This window comes from Ambystoma mexicanum, chromosome 3p (genome assembly GCF_040938575.1).
Source record: "Ambystoma mexicanum isolate Mex_15411 chromosome 3p, UKY_AmexF1_1, whole genome shotgun sequence".
Taxonomy (NCBI): Eukaryota; Metazoa; Chordata; class Amphibia; order Caudata; family Ambystomatidae; genus Ambystoma; species Ambystoma mexicanum.
Window position 1 is genome coordinate 695,713,237 of NC_090925.1, and position 16,461 is coordinate 695,729,697.

Below are 16,461 nucleotides of genomic sequence, written 5' to 3' on the forward strand. Positions count from 1 at the left end.
TTTCAAGCTCTCTGTTTCCCCTCTGACAGATAGCGTCACTCTTTTGTGACGAGTCATCAGTCAAAACCTCCCTAATCCCAGCAATAGATTTTATATTCAGAAAAATGGGAGCAATTTTATGCTGAGGGAAGATTTTCTATTTTTGCTTGGGACTCAGAAATATTGGTGCTATCTTCCTGGGTGGTTGAGGTGGCTCGGTTTAACTTCCCACTGTGACCTTTATTGCTTTTGGGTGTTTGATAGGGGACTTGTTTCTCGTAATTGCTCCTTCCACCTTCTCTTTTGGTCTTTTGCCTCACTCAGGAGTAAGGCATTTAGTCTTCTCTTTCTTGTTTTCTTCGATATTTACCGCTTTTAGATTTTTTATAAATCTATTGGTATTGGCAGTTCATAATTTTTTTTTTTGGTCCATGTACTATCTTCAGGGGTTTCCAATGTGTCTTTCCCTAGAAGTTCTACTGGTTTTTTTTTCCTCTGTTTCTTTGTCTTTCCGTTAGTTTTCTTGCGTCGTTTTTGGTCATCACACCTAGCAATTGACATTTCCTTAAGAGTTTCAATTTCATCTACGGGACCGGAGGAGTCCTCATGTTCTGCAATTTGTGCCAACCGTATGAACTCCATTACCGAAGTTGAAAGTGGAGTATCATCCAGAGCGCACTCGGTCCCCTGGCAGTCGGGCAGTAGAGCTAGATTACATTTGGAACACAGGATCACCGGAGCCCAGTCCCGCCTTTGCATTTAAAATTCGCAGTTGCTCATTCGCCCCACTCCATTACGAGATCAACTGGACTATATTCTCTGTTTGTACATTAGAGATCGCGCGGAAGTCCGTCATTATCCCGGGAGGATAGCTCACCGATCCCGGAGTATAGCTCAGCCGGAACGTGCTTGCCTTGGAAGCAAGACGACACGAAGCAACACAGGTTCGATCCACAGGTCTACGCTTAGAAACCTGTGGGTGGTTAAGCGCGTTATAAATATGCAACTAAGACAAAAAAACAATTCCGGTAACAATGCCTCGAGGCCCGTGGGCTGTGTGAGCGCTTTAAAAATGCAAAAAATTCAATAAATAAATTAAAAATATTTCCCCCTTTAGGTCATTGACTACAGATTTTAGAGCCACCATTGTTTTTGAATACTTTGGCCAGGGAACTCAACACGAAATTGAGGGCTACTATTGTCGGTGGCCCTAGGCCTTGGACTTCTTCAGTGGCCAAGTGCTCCGCTCTTACTGAGCGGCCCGGTATGCAGTGTGTAAATTTTGATGACGGATCTTTGGTGCCTTCCATGTCATCCCACATTGCCGAAATGGCATTTAGTTCATATGAGGAATCTGCCGAAGGGCGGTTAATCTCCTCCATATTGCCATCCTTCAGCCTGTTGGTGCTATTACTGGCGTGGTGGGATGATCTACCAGCCCTAGAGGACCTTTGATGCTCGTTCTCTTGCTGTATGATAGAGTGTCCGGCAGGGAGGCATCTAGAGACCATTGGGAAATGGTCTCCAATGGTATTCTTCATCGTCGTGGCGGTGAGTTTATAGTTAAGGTTTGAAGCCAAGGTGTCCCTTAATAGCTGGTTTATTGGAGTTGATTTGGTAACAACTTTTGTGAGACTGGAGGGGGTTTCTCCAAGTCCTGAAATAGTTGGTTTTTGAGCATCAACTGGGAACGCACTCTGTGGTGGTAAAATCTGCCACCACCCGATTTATAGGGGCGGAAGGTAGATTTGACAGTCAACCTCAGATGCGCGGTATGTATTGTTGCTGTGTTTGGTTCCAGGGAAGTAATGGCATCTCCAGAGACAGCACTTCTAAGGTTATATGACTTGGTCATTTTAGGGGGGAAATGTGTCATTGGATCAGCCTAGGAAACTAATAGGCTAGTTTCCACTATTGCCGTTTATCTTCAAACCACTTGGTCAGCAAAGCGTAGAAAGTGTGACAGAGGCTAGAGATTTCCTCGATCCTCACACTCCCTCTTTTGCAGATCTTTCTTATGGCCTTTCTACTCAGGTTAATCAAAGGCCCACTGCCCGCAGTCTTCACGTTGGGTTGCTATAATGCAAAGCCAAGAAAAAAACAGTATATCTGTGGTTGTTGTTACCGGAGACCGGATCTGAGACGGTTCAGATATTGCACACTACTCAGAATCAACAGCACAGAGACCCACGGGTTTCAGTCCTTTGAGAATGCAACCGGATAGCTGGATATCGCCTCGGCCGCCCTTTGTGCCGAGCTCCCAGCGCTGGCTATGAGCGTTAAGCATATTATGGAGAGGCGATTATATAGCCAAAGAGGCCAAATGGGTCTAAGGATGAAAGGAGGGAGGGCAAGGAGGACATTGTGTGTCAGGCTTTCAGGCTATTAGGCTATATAGAGCACACTCGTGGAAAACTGGCGTATAAATGGAAGCAAAAAAGTGTAGCACAAAACTGAGTCACAAAAAAGGATAGTACCTTGGTCAGATTTACCTTAAAACCGACATCTCGTGTGAGTGTCAGAACCGAGCACACTCCCGGCACCGACCGGACACGGCGAGCAGCGCAAATTCATGGACTCAGACTGACTGCAGCTCTATGCAGTCTGCACTCCGCTCTTGCTCTCCACTCTCCTCCACAGCACCGAGCACCGGAGGCAGTTGTGGGAAACCAGGAGCAAACCAGGCAAATCATGCAACCCAGTCAACTCGCGTCCTTGTCAGCGTCCTCGCCAGTTCTCAGGTGTCTTGTTTCTTTTGCTAGAGGAAAGAACCTAGGTGCTTCACGCTTACAACGTACAATTGAATCAAGCTGCACTGAATCACAGCCGCTTCCTCCGATTCAACTAGACCTAACAGCACAGTACGACCTACCTTTTACACCAAGGGCACACTACGCTTTCATAAACCTCCTCTGGATGCCATATGCAAAGCTGCTACATGCAGTTCCATCCATACGTTCACACAACATTACTGCATTGATACATTCTAAAGCAGATTCACAGGTGGGACAAGCAGTACTAAAACATTTCTTTGCCTCTGTACCTTCTAACTTCCCACCTCCTTTTCCAGATACTGCTCGCTAATCTATGCAGAGCATGTAATCTAAGCAGACCCAGAAGGGATACATTACTCATCGTAATCGTATTTCTGGTGCTTGTATCTGCTTTGATTTACATGTGCCCACCCTTCCTCCCCTACGAGAGTAGAAGGCACATAGATGTTTTCTGGGGTTCTCTATTTCTGCTTTACAACATCTGTACTCAAGCTATACTTCATGCAACCTCATGTCAGAAACAATCAATCTGTGGGACCTCAACGCGTGAAGGACCATGGGTACAATACACGTCACACTAGGGATAGTATTACTAATCAAGCCCTGTCTAGGTTTGTTTTCGAGTTTTGAAAAAAACATCTTGTAATAATGTGACTTCCACTGGATGTCGGACTATGCAGAGCATGTGAATCTAAGCAGATACAAGCACCAGAAATGAGATTACAGTGAGTAATGTATCCCATACACAAAGCCTCAGGGTTAATTGAAGATGAGGATCACCATCAGACACTCTATAAAAAGAAGGGAATAGTTCAACATTCAAATTCTTCGGAGGAGTTTCAAATTCCAACAGCCTCCACTTCTACCATATGGACAAAAATAAAAGTTCCAAAAGACTATGGACAAAATGTCCTCATTCATGGAGTTTTTAGAAAAGCATCCACTCAAAAGAAAACACAGTGCAAGTTAGGATAGTATCCCCGTTAAGAAGTCTAAATCTCATAACATAACTTTTTGAAGAGGGCCTCATTGAGGTAGATGTTAAGAAAGATTTTCTTTTTGCAACTTTCCCTCCATAGTTTCCTATGGAACTCCAATTCTGCTTTTAATCCTGTCCTAACTTTTTGAAGGGAAGTAAAGCCTTAAGCTTCACTTCTATTGCATTTTGATCACATGTAAGGGGAACACCTGTCAGTCCTTCATACTATATTAGTACTGGGAAGCATTGTTTCCCTTTTGAATTCTTGTCTTTTTTAAATTGCACACAGCATATTACAATGACTTGCAATGGGAATACTTTTGGATCACCCACCCTAAGTTTTTACAGAGTGGATTTTGGCTACTTTTATATGTGCCTAAAGAAAAGCTATTGGCAGCAGTTAAAATGTTAGTGTTTTGCATTACTTGTTGGTGTGCACATTTGCGCTTACCGCATATGCCTACTAAACGTGGCTAGTGCCTTAAAATGACTGTGCCACTAGATTTTCGCTTGGTCTTTGACCATGAGCTGTGCTTTAGCCCTTAGACCAGTGGGACGAACTAATCTCAACGCCTTCTCCAGCCCTTCAGAACCTTCGGAAATCTCCCTGTATTGCTCAGGTCCCACCAGCTCTCTCGTAGCTCACGTCACCAAAAGCATCGCCTTTCCGCGCTCGAATCCAGGCTGTTGGTGGTCACCAGCTTGTGCCACAAGTCGCCTTCTCCCCAAATTCCAGCTTCCCATCTTTAAGGGAACCTATCCTGGAGCAGCTCTTGTGACTGCAACTGGAAGGACGCCTGTCGTCACCTGCAAATGGTGGTCGCCTTCCTCCATCCTTTGAAGTGTCCTAAGGATGCCTGCATCTTTGGACTCTGCATTTCTTCGCCGACGGGTGCAACTGCAAGATGTAACACCTGACGGTAAGAATCCTCAAACCTTCAACTCCTGGGTATCTCTCACTGGAGCAAAGGGCAGAAGATCGAGCCCCTAGTGACACCATCAAGACATCTGGGAAATAAGGAGTCGGGGGGGGTTAAGTTGGCACCAGTGAACCTGTCCTCCATAGGATAACATTGGGAACAAGTGCCTTTGGCTCCTGTCTCCCCTCCGCTCACCTTTAGCTGTCGAACCTGGTTTGAAAACCCTGTCCTGGGTTAGCCTTGGGTTCTGGTAGAAAGGAGAGATCATTGGTTAAATTGTTGTAGAACTTTTAAATAGTTCGAAACTTATCACCACCACAAGCCCATTGCATCCTTTACATGGAGAACTCTTGTTTTGCACCCTCTGGTGTTTAGGCACAAGGCCCCCATTCCTCTTAGAGTTTTGACTTCTAAAGTTAGGATATTGTACTTGTGACTGATTCCATTATACTACTGCGTCTGTATTACTTACCTGCATTGTTTGCCTCAGTTATTTGATGAAGTTTTATAAGTGAACATACTGGTGAATGTGTATTTCGAAGGGATTGTGTCCTCCGACGTATTCCTCATCTTAGATATATCCTTCCAGCTCTGCTGGCCTCGGAAAATTTTTTCTCCAGAGGGCGCTGCGCGTCGACGTCCCTCGAGTCGATGACCCTCGACAGCCGCCGTATCGACGCTCGACGTCATCCTGCCTATAAAGGCCGCGCGCAGCGTCCGTTGCTCAGTTCCGTTTTTCCGCGCTACTCGGTGCCTCGGAATACCGTTGCTCAGTTCTTAGTAATATTTACTTCAAGTTATTCGAATCGTACTCGATGGCTTCCTCGTCGGAACCGACAACCCCTCGATCCGGCTTCAAAAAATGTCGAGATTGTGGGAAAAAGATGTCGTTGACCGATCCTCACAGAAATTGTCTGTGGTGCTTGGGAGCTGAACACCATTGTTCGGAGTGCGAGGACTGTATGTCCATGACAGCTAAGGCCCTAAAGGAGCGTAGGGGGAAGCTGGAGAAAGGTAAGACTTTTAAAGCTTCTTCTTCTTCGACGAAGTCGAGACATTCGTCTCCTCGTCACCATTCACGCTCCAGGTCTCGGAGTGGGTCTCATCACTCCTCGAGATCGAAACACTCGAAGAGGAGACGTCGAAGATCCCCTTCTCCGTCTTCCTCTTCCTCTGTTTCGCCAAAAAGAATCCCTTGCCCCACGAAACATAGTTCCCGGGCTGAATGGGAGGAATTCAGAAAAAACATGATGAGCGTCTTCGAGAATGCGGCCTCGACCCCCTCGAAGACTGCCGAGAGCGATGCTCTGGTCGAAAGACCCGAAGGTCAAAAACGCCGCGAGTCGCAGTACCCGGCGAAAGAAACCTCTCGAGCGCGTCTCGAACCCTCGAGTAGGACCATGACCTCCAAACCTTCCTCGAAGGTTCCGTCGACGCCGTCGACGAAGGTTCCGTCGACGTCGAGGTCTTCGACGCCGTTGTCGAAGGGACCTTCGACACACAGGTCTGTCGACTCGACGCCGGCCTCGACACCGGCGTCGACGCCGAGAAAAGTCACGATGACCACACATCCAGTGACGATTCCCAGGCCCTCGACGTCGATGGCGTCGATATTGTCGAGTAAAATTCCAATTCTGTCGAGGTCCTCGAGGCCTCCGCCTCTGTTTTCGACGCCACGCTCGAAGCCTTCGACGTCGGCGTCGACGACATCGACGTTTTCGAGGCCAATAATGACAAGTTCAGCACCCTCTGCCTTGGAAATGGGATTTACTCCCTTTATGAGTTCAGAACAATTGAGAACTATATCCTCAATTTTAGAAGAGGGTAATTTGTCAGAACAAGATGAGTTACAGGGACCTGTAACCCCAGTTAGAGAGGAATTTTCCTCTGAAGAGCGCAGATTAAAGGATCTTCATGATTCTTTACATGAGGCAAGTGGTTTAGACACTTCCCCTGAGGGGGATTTTGCTAAACCAGACCCGGGGGAGCACGCTGAAACCCCCTACAGAGCCTTAATGGCCAGAATTACAGAGTTCATGGGGTGGTCTACACCTTCACAATCTTTCCAGCAAGATGACCCCACGGATATTCTTGACAAAGGCCCACAAGAGGATCCAGTGGTGCCCTTTCATAAAGCTCTTCAGAGAAAGATCATGACAAACTGGGAAACCCCAGATGTAATACCAGCAGTAAATAAAAAACTGTCTGCAAAGTACAGGGTATCTTCCACAGACCCAGAGTTCTTGTCTAAACATCCATCCCCAGAAAGTCTGGTGGTACAAGCAGCATCCTCTACCGACGTCAAGACGGCTTATCCTACTGTCCCACAGGACAGGGACGATAAAAAATATGATGCTTTCGCTAAGAAAGTCTTTTCAGCATGTAGCATGGCGTTAAAGTCTGTTAATGCTACTTGCACCCTTGCTAGGTTCAGCCATACACTTTGGGAGTGTGCTTCTACAGCGGCTGACTGCATCCCGGAGGGAGAAGAAAGGGATGCGTTCCTGAATATTATACAGGACGGTAAAGACGCTATGTGCGAATCCCTCCAGACGGGCATTGATTCGGCTGACAGTATCAGCAGAGCAATGGCGGCAAGTACATCAACCAGGCGGTTCGCTTGGTTGAAAAAGTCGGGTTTTGCCCCAGATGTGCAAGCCAAGCTCTTGAACATGCCATTTGATGGCTCTTCTTTGTTCGGGAAAAAGGCGGATGACAGTTTAGAGAAACTGCAAACTTCAAAAGCAGCAGCAAAATCCCTAGGAGCTGCAATCCGTCAGACTCCTTTTCGTCCCACAGGAACCTCTGCGAGGGGCAAGTCCTTTCGCTTCTACTCCTCATTCGGAAGAGGTAGAGGACGACCGGCTCAAAGGGGTCAAAGAAGAACTACCCGAGGTGGACGGGGTAGATATTCTAAAGCCGCAGCAACAGCAGGTGCCTCTTTACCATCGGCATCTGCATCAGCCGCCCCAAAACCACTCTGAGGACTTCCCTCACAGGACACCTGTAGGAGGCAGGTTGACTCAACATCTGGCGGAATGGCAGGCTATCACGTCAGATGCTTGGGCATTGGAAACAGTTGCCCAAGGTTACTGCCTACCTTTCCTACGTATACCTCAGAGTCATCCACCGGGGATCAGCTCTCAGAAAGCTCCGGATCCGCTCCTCTTGCAGGAAATTATAGACCTGCTAGAGAAAGGTGCCATAGAACCGGTACCTGTAGCGGAGTGGAACAAGGGCTGGTACTCCCCTTACTTTCTCGTTCCAAAGAAAGACGGAGGACTGAGACCCATCTTGGACTTGCGAGAATTGAACAAATTCCTCAGGAAAGACAAATTCAAGATGGTCACTCTTTCTCAGATCCTCCAGGCCCTTCAGTTTCAGGACTGGTTGGTATCTCTGGACCTTCAGGACGCTTATTTCCATGTGCCTATCCATCTCAAACACAGGAAATACCTGAGGTTCGCAATTGGCAACTCTCACTATCAATTTCGAGTACTGCCTTTTGGGCTGACCTCCGCCCCGAGGGTCTTCACCAAGTTAATGTCGGTAGTGGCGGCAAGTCTAAGGAGGGAAGGGATTCACGTCTACCCCTACCTGGACGATTGGCTGATCAGGGCTGTTTCTCCGGAGCAAGCTCAGATCCAGCTAAATCACGTATGCTACTCCCTTCACAAGCTGGGCTTCTCCCTCAATTTAAAGAAGTCTCAAATGATACCATCGCAGAGACTCCAGTTCATAGGAGCGATCCTGGATACTTCCCTGGGAAAAGCCTCGCCACCAGAGGTGAGGGCTCAAGATATTCTACAGATGGTTACCAAGTTCCAACTTGCCCAACGTCTCCCAGCTTTCGACTTTTTGAGGTTGCTAGGCCTCATGGCATCCTGCATTTTCCTTGTGCCAGAGGCTCGCCTGAGAATGAGATCCCTCCAGTGGGCACTGAGGACTCAGTGGTCACAATTCTCAGGGAGAATGACAGATCTTCTTCAGGTTCCCGGCAGGGTGGCTCGAGACCTTCAGTGGTGGGCCTGTCAGGAGAACATTCTGAAAGGAGAACAGTTTTGGCAACCCTGGCCGGAGATAACAGTAGTCACGGATGCCTCACTCACGGGGTGGGGAGCCCACGCCAACGACTTGACCATCAGCGGTCGTTGGTCTCCATCGGAGTCCAGACTACACATCAACCTGTTAGAGCTGAGAGCCATCAAACTTGCGTTGAAGGCTTTCCTGCCAGTTGTACAAGGGAAGAACGTCCTGATAATGACGGACAACACGGTGGCCATGCATTACCTCAACAAAAGAGGAGGCGTAGGATCACTATCCCTGTGCAGAGAGGCGATGCAGCTCTGGTTTTGGGCAATCCAAGAAGGAATCTCTCTATCGGCAGTTCACCTAGCCGGAGAGAAGAACTTGACAGCGGACGCTCTGAGCAGGCAGAACACAGTCTCTCACGAGTGGGAGCTAGCTCAGGAAGTCCTTCAAGAGATCTTCGCCCTTTGGGGAACCCCTCAGGTAGATCTGTTCGCCACCAGCCTAAACAGGAAATGCGACCTGTTCTGCTCAAGGGAATTTCCTCCGAGAGGAGCTCTGGGAGACGCGTTCATAGTGGACTGGGAGTTTCCGCTTCTGTACGCGTTCCCACCGGTCCCTGTCATTCCTCAAATGATCAGGAGGTTGAGAAGATTCCGGCGAACCATGATCCTAATTGCCCCGGATTGGGCCAGGAGAACGTGGTACCCGGACCTTCTAGACTTGTCCATCTGCCCTCCATTTCGACTTCCTCTCAGAGAGAACCTACTCTCACAGAAGGGAGGTCAGGTTCTCCATCCAGACATCAAAACCCTCAATCTTCACGCTTGGCTTCTGAACGGCTGAGGTACAAGGATTGGGACCTCCCTGATGATGTTATGGAGGTGTTGCTTTCGGCAAGGAGGCCAGCAACAAAGTCTTTATACCGCTGCCGTTGGAACAGATTTTGCAGCTGGTGTAGAGAACAGAATATCGACCCATTTTCATGTGGTACACCAATGGTTTTGTCCTTCCTACTATATTTGGCAAATTCAGGCCTTCAAGTTGGCACCATTAAGGGCTATCTCGCAGCGCTATCCATCTTTAAGCGTACTGCGGAGGAACCATCCTATTTCAAATTACCCTTGGTAATACAGTTTCTAAAGGGGTTAACCAATGTTTATCCCCCAAGACCATTCCAAGTTCCCCTATGGGATTTAAACTTAGTATTAACTTTCCTGATGGGGACACCTTTCGAACCTCTCCATTCTTGTTCGTTAAGATTCCTTACCCTTAAGACTGTTTTATTAATAGCACTTACATCTGCTAGAAGGGTGAGCGAATTACAAGCTCTTTCTTGTAAACCCCCTCATACAATCTTTCACAAAGACAAAGTTGTCCTGCAAGTGAAGCCTAATTTCCTCCCAAAAGTAGTCTCTGAATTCCATATCTCTCAGAAGATTATCCTCCCATCTTTCTATCCTCCTCCTCACCCGGGGAAAGAGGAAGAGAGGTTACACAGACTAGACCCTAGGAGGGTTTTAAGTTTTTACATTAGTAGACTAGCCAGGATAAGACAGGCAGACCAGCTGTTTGTAGGCTACGCAGGTCACAAGCTGGGGTTACCAATAACTAAGCAGACCATTTCCAGATGGATCATTCTAGCCATTCTGGAATGTTATAAACTGGCAGGGAAAGAGCCCCCTCAAAACCTTAGGGCTCATTCGACCAGAGGTATTGCAGCTTCATCGGCCCTCAAAAGAGGCGTGCCGATTAAAGACATATGTGCGGCCGCTACATGGTCGTCTGTCCATACCTTTACACGGTTTTACAATCTGGATTCTTCCTCTAGTCAAGAGACTAGGTTTGGAAGGGCTGTACTGCATTCTATTCACCAATAGAAGACAGCGGGAAGTCAGTACTCCCTCCTCCGAATATAGAATACTGCTATGGGAGCCTATCTAAGATGAGGAATACGTCGGAGGACACAATCCCTTCGAAGAACAAGTTACTTCTTACCTTGTAACGTTCTTTCGACGGGATGTTCCTCCGACGTATTCCTCATCGACCCTCCCATCCATCCCCGCAGTTTTACTTCCCTTGTTGTTGCAGCTTACGCTCCTTCAGGGTGATTAGTCTAGTCCAAACAGTAATACTGTGGGCTACAAAACGGAACTGAGCAACGGACGCTGCGCGCGGCCTTTATAGGCAGGATGACGTCGAGCGTCGATACGGCGGCTGTCGAGGGTCATCGACTCGAGGGACGTCGACGCGCAGCGCCCTCTGGAGAAAAAATTTTCCGAGGCCAGCAGAGCTGGAAGGATATATCTAAGATGAGGAATACGTCGGAGGAACATCCCGTCGAAAGAACGTTACAAGGTAAGAAGTAACTTGTTCATTTGTTTTATATGGTGTTGTCTGATGTCACTTTGTCAGTTTCATTTTTCAGTATGTTCAAAAGTCCTTAAATAACTGTTTTTATAACAGACAGTTGAAATTGAATTATTGTGTGCTATTCTGTCTGAACTCATTGAGGGAACTTAACCCAATTGACACTCTCCTGACACTAAGCCTTCGTTGCTCATCCACATAACTTGTTTGGGTTTTGGCTAACCTCCCAGAGCTCCCTTTTTATCATAACTAGGATGGCCTCCTAAAATTCTTACACCTGACACTATGTATAGAAAGGAAAAACAGGAGAGTGTTGATAAACCTATGACATTAAGTCTAAGCCAAACTTCACCAGACGGGGAAAACTATGTAAGGCTTTGGACACCGAAAGCCAGTATAGGCGCCTCTACACGTAGGGTAGTGCTAGTATGACAGGAACCCCCCTGTCAACACCTATTTTGTCTTTGGAAGGCAACAACTTGCATTAATCTTTACCAATCCCGGTGGAATATGCATGGCATATGATTCTTAACGGACACAAGCATCATAAAGACGATTATTGGGCAAGTAATGTTTGTCATTCCTTATAGTGGGACTAAGGGTTATAAGAGTTGAGCATGAGTATTTCCTTAGGCTCTTGGCTCTTTCCAAACATTACTTGCAGCTTCTACTCTCCCTTTCCTGTTATGATTTTTAAAAAAATAACTATTAGTCTGAAAGAACTTAAAAAGTTGCAGAATTGTTTCCACTAAAGTATACCTTTGTTCAGGCTAAGGATTAAGGGATAGTGTTATCATTGGACATTATTTTGTTATGATTTACGGAATTTGGAAACTTCTTCAGCACTACAGGAAGCTGCTGCCAGGTTTGAAGAATTGCGGGCTCAGAAGGAGATTCGACAGCAGCAGGAAGACAAAAAGAATGACAAGAAACCACCACCATACAAACACATCAGGGTAAGTGCATTTAATTTTCAGAAAGTACCTCCTCATTATGGGTTTGGTGGGCATTATTTTGATGCTTGTTGAGTGCATGCTGTGGGCTCTACAATCAACACCTGCAAACTTAAGGGAGGAAGTTTGCATTGCTTTCTGTATGTCGTTCTTAGTGACTGTACTGTATAAATTGGCTAATACAACAGTGTCCAGGGTTCAAGGAGGGCTTGTCCTGGAGGGGTCAGCATTTATCTTGCCTTCGCCAAGCTACAGAGACTGGCTGCTGCCGTGCTTCCATTCATTTTAACTTTATAGTTCTCTTGATAGATCCGCAGCTAGTCTCTGCACAGCCAGATTCAGAAAATGAAGGGTTTCTTAGATTAAATATATCCAACATGAACTGGTTGCGTCCACAGTGGCTGGTTTGTCATTGCGATGAAAGAGCATAGTGCTTCATGAGTAGTTGGCCGTTCATTGTCAAGAAATCGCTCTTAGCCACGGCTTAAGCACAACAGAAATCCCTTTTCATTAGCAGTTCTTGTTAGCTTAGACAATGTTAAGCAGTCTCCACCCCCCCCAAGCAATAGCTATGGTTCCATTTTTCCGACTGCGGAATTCTGTAAAATAGGACAAAATGGACTTCTGTTCCTTGCCATTGCTGTTGGATGTCCTATGCTACAGAGCAGAGATCTGGATCGTTTTCTCTAAAGGAGGGGGAGGAAAAATAAAACAAATGCCTAGTTTGGGGTCCCCTATATAACCTGTTGGTCCCAGAGTACCTACCAACAACTGTGTGGTAAGGGTTGACACCAGTAAGGTTATGCAAGAATTACTTAATGATGACATTTCTAAGCCTCCTTTTGCTGTTCTATTTGCATTGGATAAAGGACTGTTAAAAGTTTGGCCTGAGTGCAACTGGACACTTTCTGTGAATATACAAACTGCACATTCAGTGTTATGGGCCTTTACCTCAGCGTTCCCACATTTAGGAGAGCAAGCCTTTGTGTTCATTATATTTTAAAAAATATATATTTTAAACTTCAGTAAAACAGACAATCGGATCCACTCATTTCAGGTGTGCATTATATGAACATCTGTCTAAAGAACAACACTTGTCCCCAGCATCACTTCCTTTTTCACCATATCAATAGTTTTGACAGTCTCCTTCCCCAGCGGACTGCATTTTCAATCTTGTCATTTTTAAACTCCATTTCATTTTTTGCGTTCATTGGTAGATAACATGTGAAACGGGTAACTATTCTATCCCAGCAAAAGGCCACTCATCACAGCTTAATCAGTTTCCTGCTTTATAGATTAAACTGCCACAATTACTCAAGCATCTTACCTTCTTTCGCCTTCATTTATCAATTTAATTGATTTCTTGTGCACATTCTCTGGTCATAATAAAGATATTTTTTTCAGTAGCTAGCCTGAATGACTCACCCTCAACTTGTTATTCTTTAAATTACAACTGTTCTGAAATACTTAGCAAGGTGGCGGCCTAGTGGAATGGCGGTTTTGTTCATTGCTATGGCTTTCCATACTTTTAACCACCACACCGCGTTTGTTGGTCCTTCGACCAATGTACAGTCTTCGACAACTGTTTGGCCATGTTTAACAACTGTGTGGTCAACCTTACAGAGTGGTCCAACATTGTGTTTTGTCCTTTGTCATCAGTCGCCTAACACAAGGGTATTCATAGAAATCTGCAACTCCATGATCTTCTTTACTGTAGCCAATATTTCTCTTCAACATGTTTGTTTTATTATCCACCCCATCACATGTTAGTCAAAATTCCCACCTCCCCAACAGTCATGGACAACTTGGAAATATGAAAATAGATCTTAACCTTTGAGGAGTAAAATACCAGCGAAATCATATTTCTTAGGAACACTTGTCCACGATTGTACAGGTTGATGAAGAATGTTTGCCCTAACAGATGCATTTATAGGACTACTCCAACATCCTCATTCCTAGTGGAACACATAGTCTTGTTTAGATCTCAAGCATCAGAATCTGCATAATTGAATTTACTGTATAGGATAAATATTCGCCTCCTGCTCCATCCATCAGAGTGAGAGCTAGACCCAAGTAATTACAAGTTCTCCAGCATGGGGTCTGGCATGGATTCACATGCTCATGAATATTCCCCGTCGTCGAATCCTCGGTAAAGAAAAAATCAGTATCAGTTTCGATTCTGATCTGTCTTTCGTAGTAGTAACCAATCACTGATCTCTGCGTCATACTGACCACAGCCAATGACTGCCCTCTACCTAAGCCCTGCCTCTGGCAGCCATCTTCAGATTTTTACCGCACGTCCAAGTGTTGGGATCCTCGTGCTATTGCTCTCAAGCGTTAGTGCTATTTTTCAAGTTTTTTTCCTCAAAAACTTTGATTTTTCGGTCAAAAAGAGCCTGAAGCTCCACCGTCTCTTCATCCGATCAACGGGGACCCGTGTCGGATTCGTCTACGCCCCTCAAGGGTGAAGATTTCGTCGAGCCACGCTTTTGGAGGACTCCAGAAGTTTCTCAGGCCCATCTCGAACATGGCCCAGGAGAAGGGAAGCTCGACGCCCGGAAAAGCTGTTCAGGGTCTGCCCTGGATGCCAGCTTCAGAACGTCTTTAAGGAGAACCAACACTCCTTTTGTCTGTACTGCCTACATGAGGACAAGACGCACGTGGAGAAGGACTGTGCGTTTTGCGGCAATATGTCGTAGTGGACCATGAAGGACCGCCATCAACGTCTCGCCAACTGGCTGGAAGGGAAGAGCCCGTCCGGCGAGAAGAAGAAGAAGAAATCCGAGCGGTCTTCTAAGACCTTTGAGGACGCCCCGGCGACGGGGGTCCAACACAAGGCCAAGCACCGCGAGTCCGCTGGCACCGGGAGCGCCGAACGGTCGGGCTCTACGGGCGCCAGGCAGGGCGCATCCTCCCCGGCACCATCAACGAGCCAACGCTCTGGTTCGGGTAAGAGGAAGGCCGAGCACCCGGCGAAGCTCCTGGAGAGGCCCCGGTCGAGCTCAAAGGCCCCATCGGAGGGAGAGCGAGGCAGTGACCCTCACCCCAAGGAGAAGGCGGTGAGCGCACCTAAGGTGGTGAAAGCCTTAATCCATCCGGCCAAGGCCTCTATCAAGACAGTCGCGGCGGCCCTGGCTCAGCCTGTGGAGGCTACACCAGTGGTGGCGACCTCGGGGCTCAGAGTCTCCCTTCCACCGCGGAGGGAGTCCTCTTTTATGCCCATCGACAGGACCCCCGTGAAACCTCCGACGGAGAAGAAAAAGGGGGGGCAGGAGGTCGTCGTGGATTCGGCATCAACCTCTGAGGAAGAGCTGATCGAAGTCTTAAGCCACGGCGTTGGCGTGGAAGAAGACCAGCCCGTCGGGAGGGACCCCGACGTGGGAGACGACGATAACGTCGAGGGTGCCGACGGGGCCCCTGACCGCCCGTCGGAATCCCCTCAACCAGTGCCGCAAGACAACTCGGCGGCCATTTTGTTGGCTATACAGTCCTTATGCTCGGAGATAAGGACGAGACTGCCGTTACCACCAGCGGAGGAACCGCTCCCGACGGGGGACCCGGAGCCAGGCCCTTCTGGGAGCCCTCCCCCTAAGAGAAGAAGGATTCATCCTCCGCCTCCTTTTCAGCCATCGCACCCTGTTCAGCCCTCCTCCCCGTCCACGACTCGTGGGGATGATACGGGGACTGACACGGCCGCGACGGGTACGGACGACGAGGTTTACGACGAGGATCTGCCGTCGTCACCTCCCACCCGGGCTTCCCCGCCCGACGAGATTGGATCGTTTCACTCCATGATCGCCAGGGCATCCGAGCTTTTCCAGCTCTGCCCGGAAGAGAAGAAGAAGGAAGGTTTCCTTTATCAACGGCGCGAGGCCAAGAGGAAGATGGTCCTCTCCGTACCTCTACTGGATGATATTTGGGATGAGGGCCTCGCCCTCCTCAAGAACCCATCCACGACGCCGGCTAGAAGGGATCGGTATGAGAAGAAGTACCGGGTCCCGGACGCGGCCCCCTTGTGCCTTCGGGCACAGCCGACCCCGGACTCGGTCGTCTCCGCGGCGGCCAGGAAGAAAGCGGGGGGGATGTGGCCTCTACGTCGACCTCCCCGCCGGACGGCGAGGGAAAAAAATTGGATACGATGGGACGCAGGGTCATCTCGTCTGCAGCGACGACGATTAAGGCGGCCAACGCCTTGGCTATCGTAGCCCGCTACGACAGGGATTTGTGGTACAAACTGGCCCCCCTGCTGGACTTCCTACCGGACGACAAGAGGGTGGATGCCCTAGAGATCTTGCAGGAAGGAGAGGTGGCGTCGTACCACGCCATTACGATTGCGACGGACATTGCTGACACTGGATTTCACCAGTTGGGCAACGGGGTGTGCCTTAGGCGGCGTGGATGGCTCAAGGCTACTGACTTCCATCAGGACGTGAAGACCAGAGTCTTGGACATGCCGT

General features: G+C 47.9%; 1 protein-coding gene across 4 annotated transcripts in view; it reads left to right on the forward strand.

Moving 5' to 3' along the window:
• The window catches only part of NSD1 (nuclear receptor binding SET domain protein 1), a 1,891,114-nt gene that overhangs the window by 1,577,703 nt on the left and 296,950 nt on the right, over nucleotides 1-16,461 (forward strand). For all 4 annotated transcript variants that reach the window (XM_069651497.1, XM_069651498.1, XM_069651496.1 and 1 more), the window contains exon 17: nucleotides 11,895-12,007. In XM_069651497.1, the coding sequence (XP_069507598.1) occupies nucleotides 11,895-12,007 (113 nt within the window). The remainder of the gene's footprint in view (nucleotides 1-11,894; nucleotides 12,008-16,461) is intronic.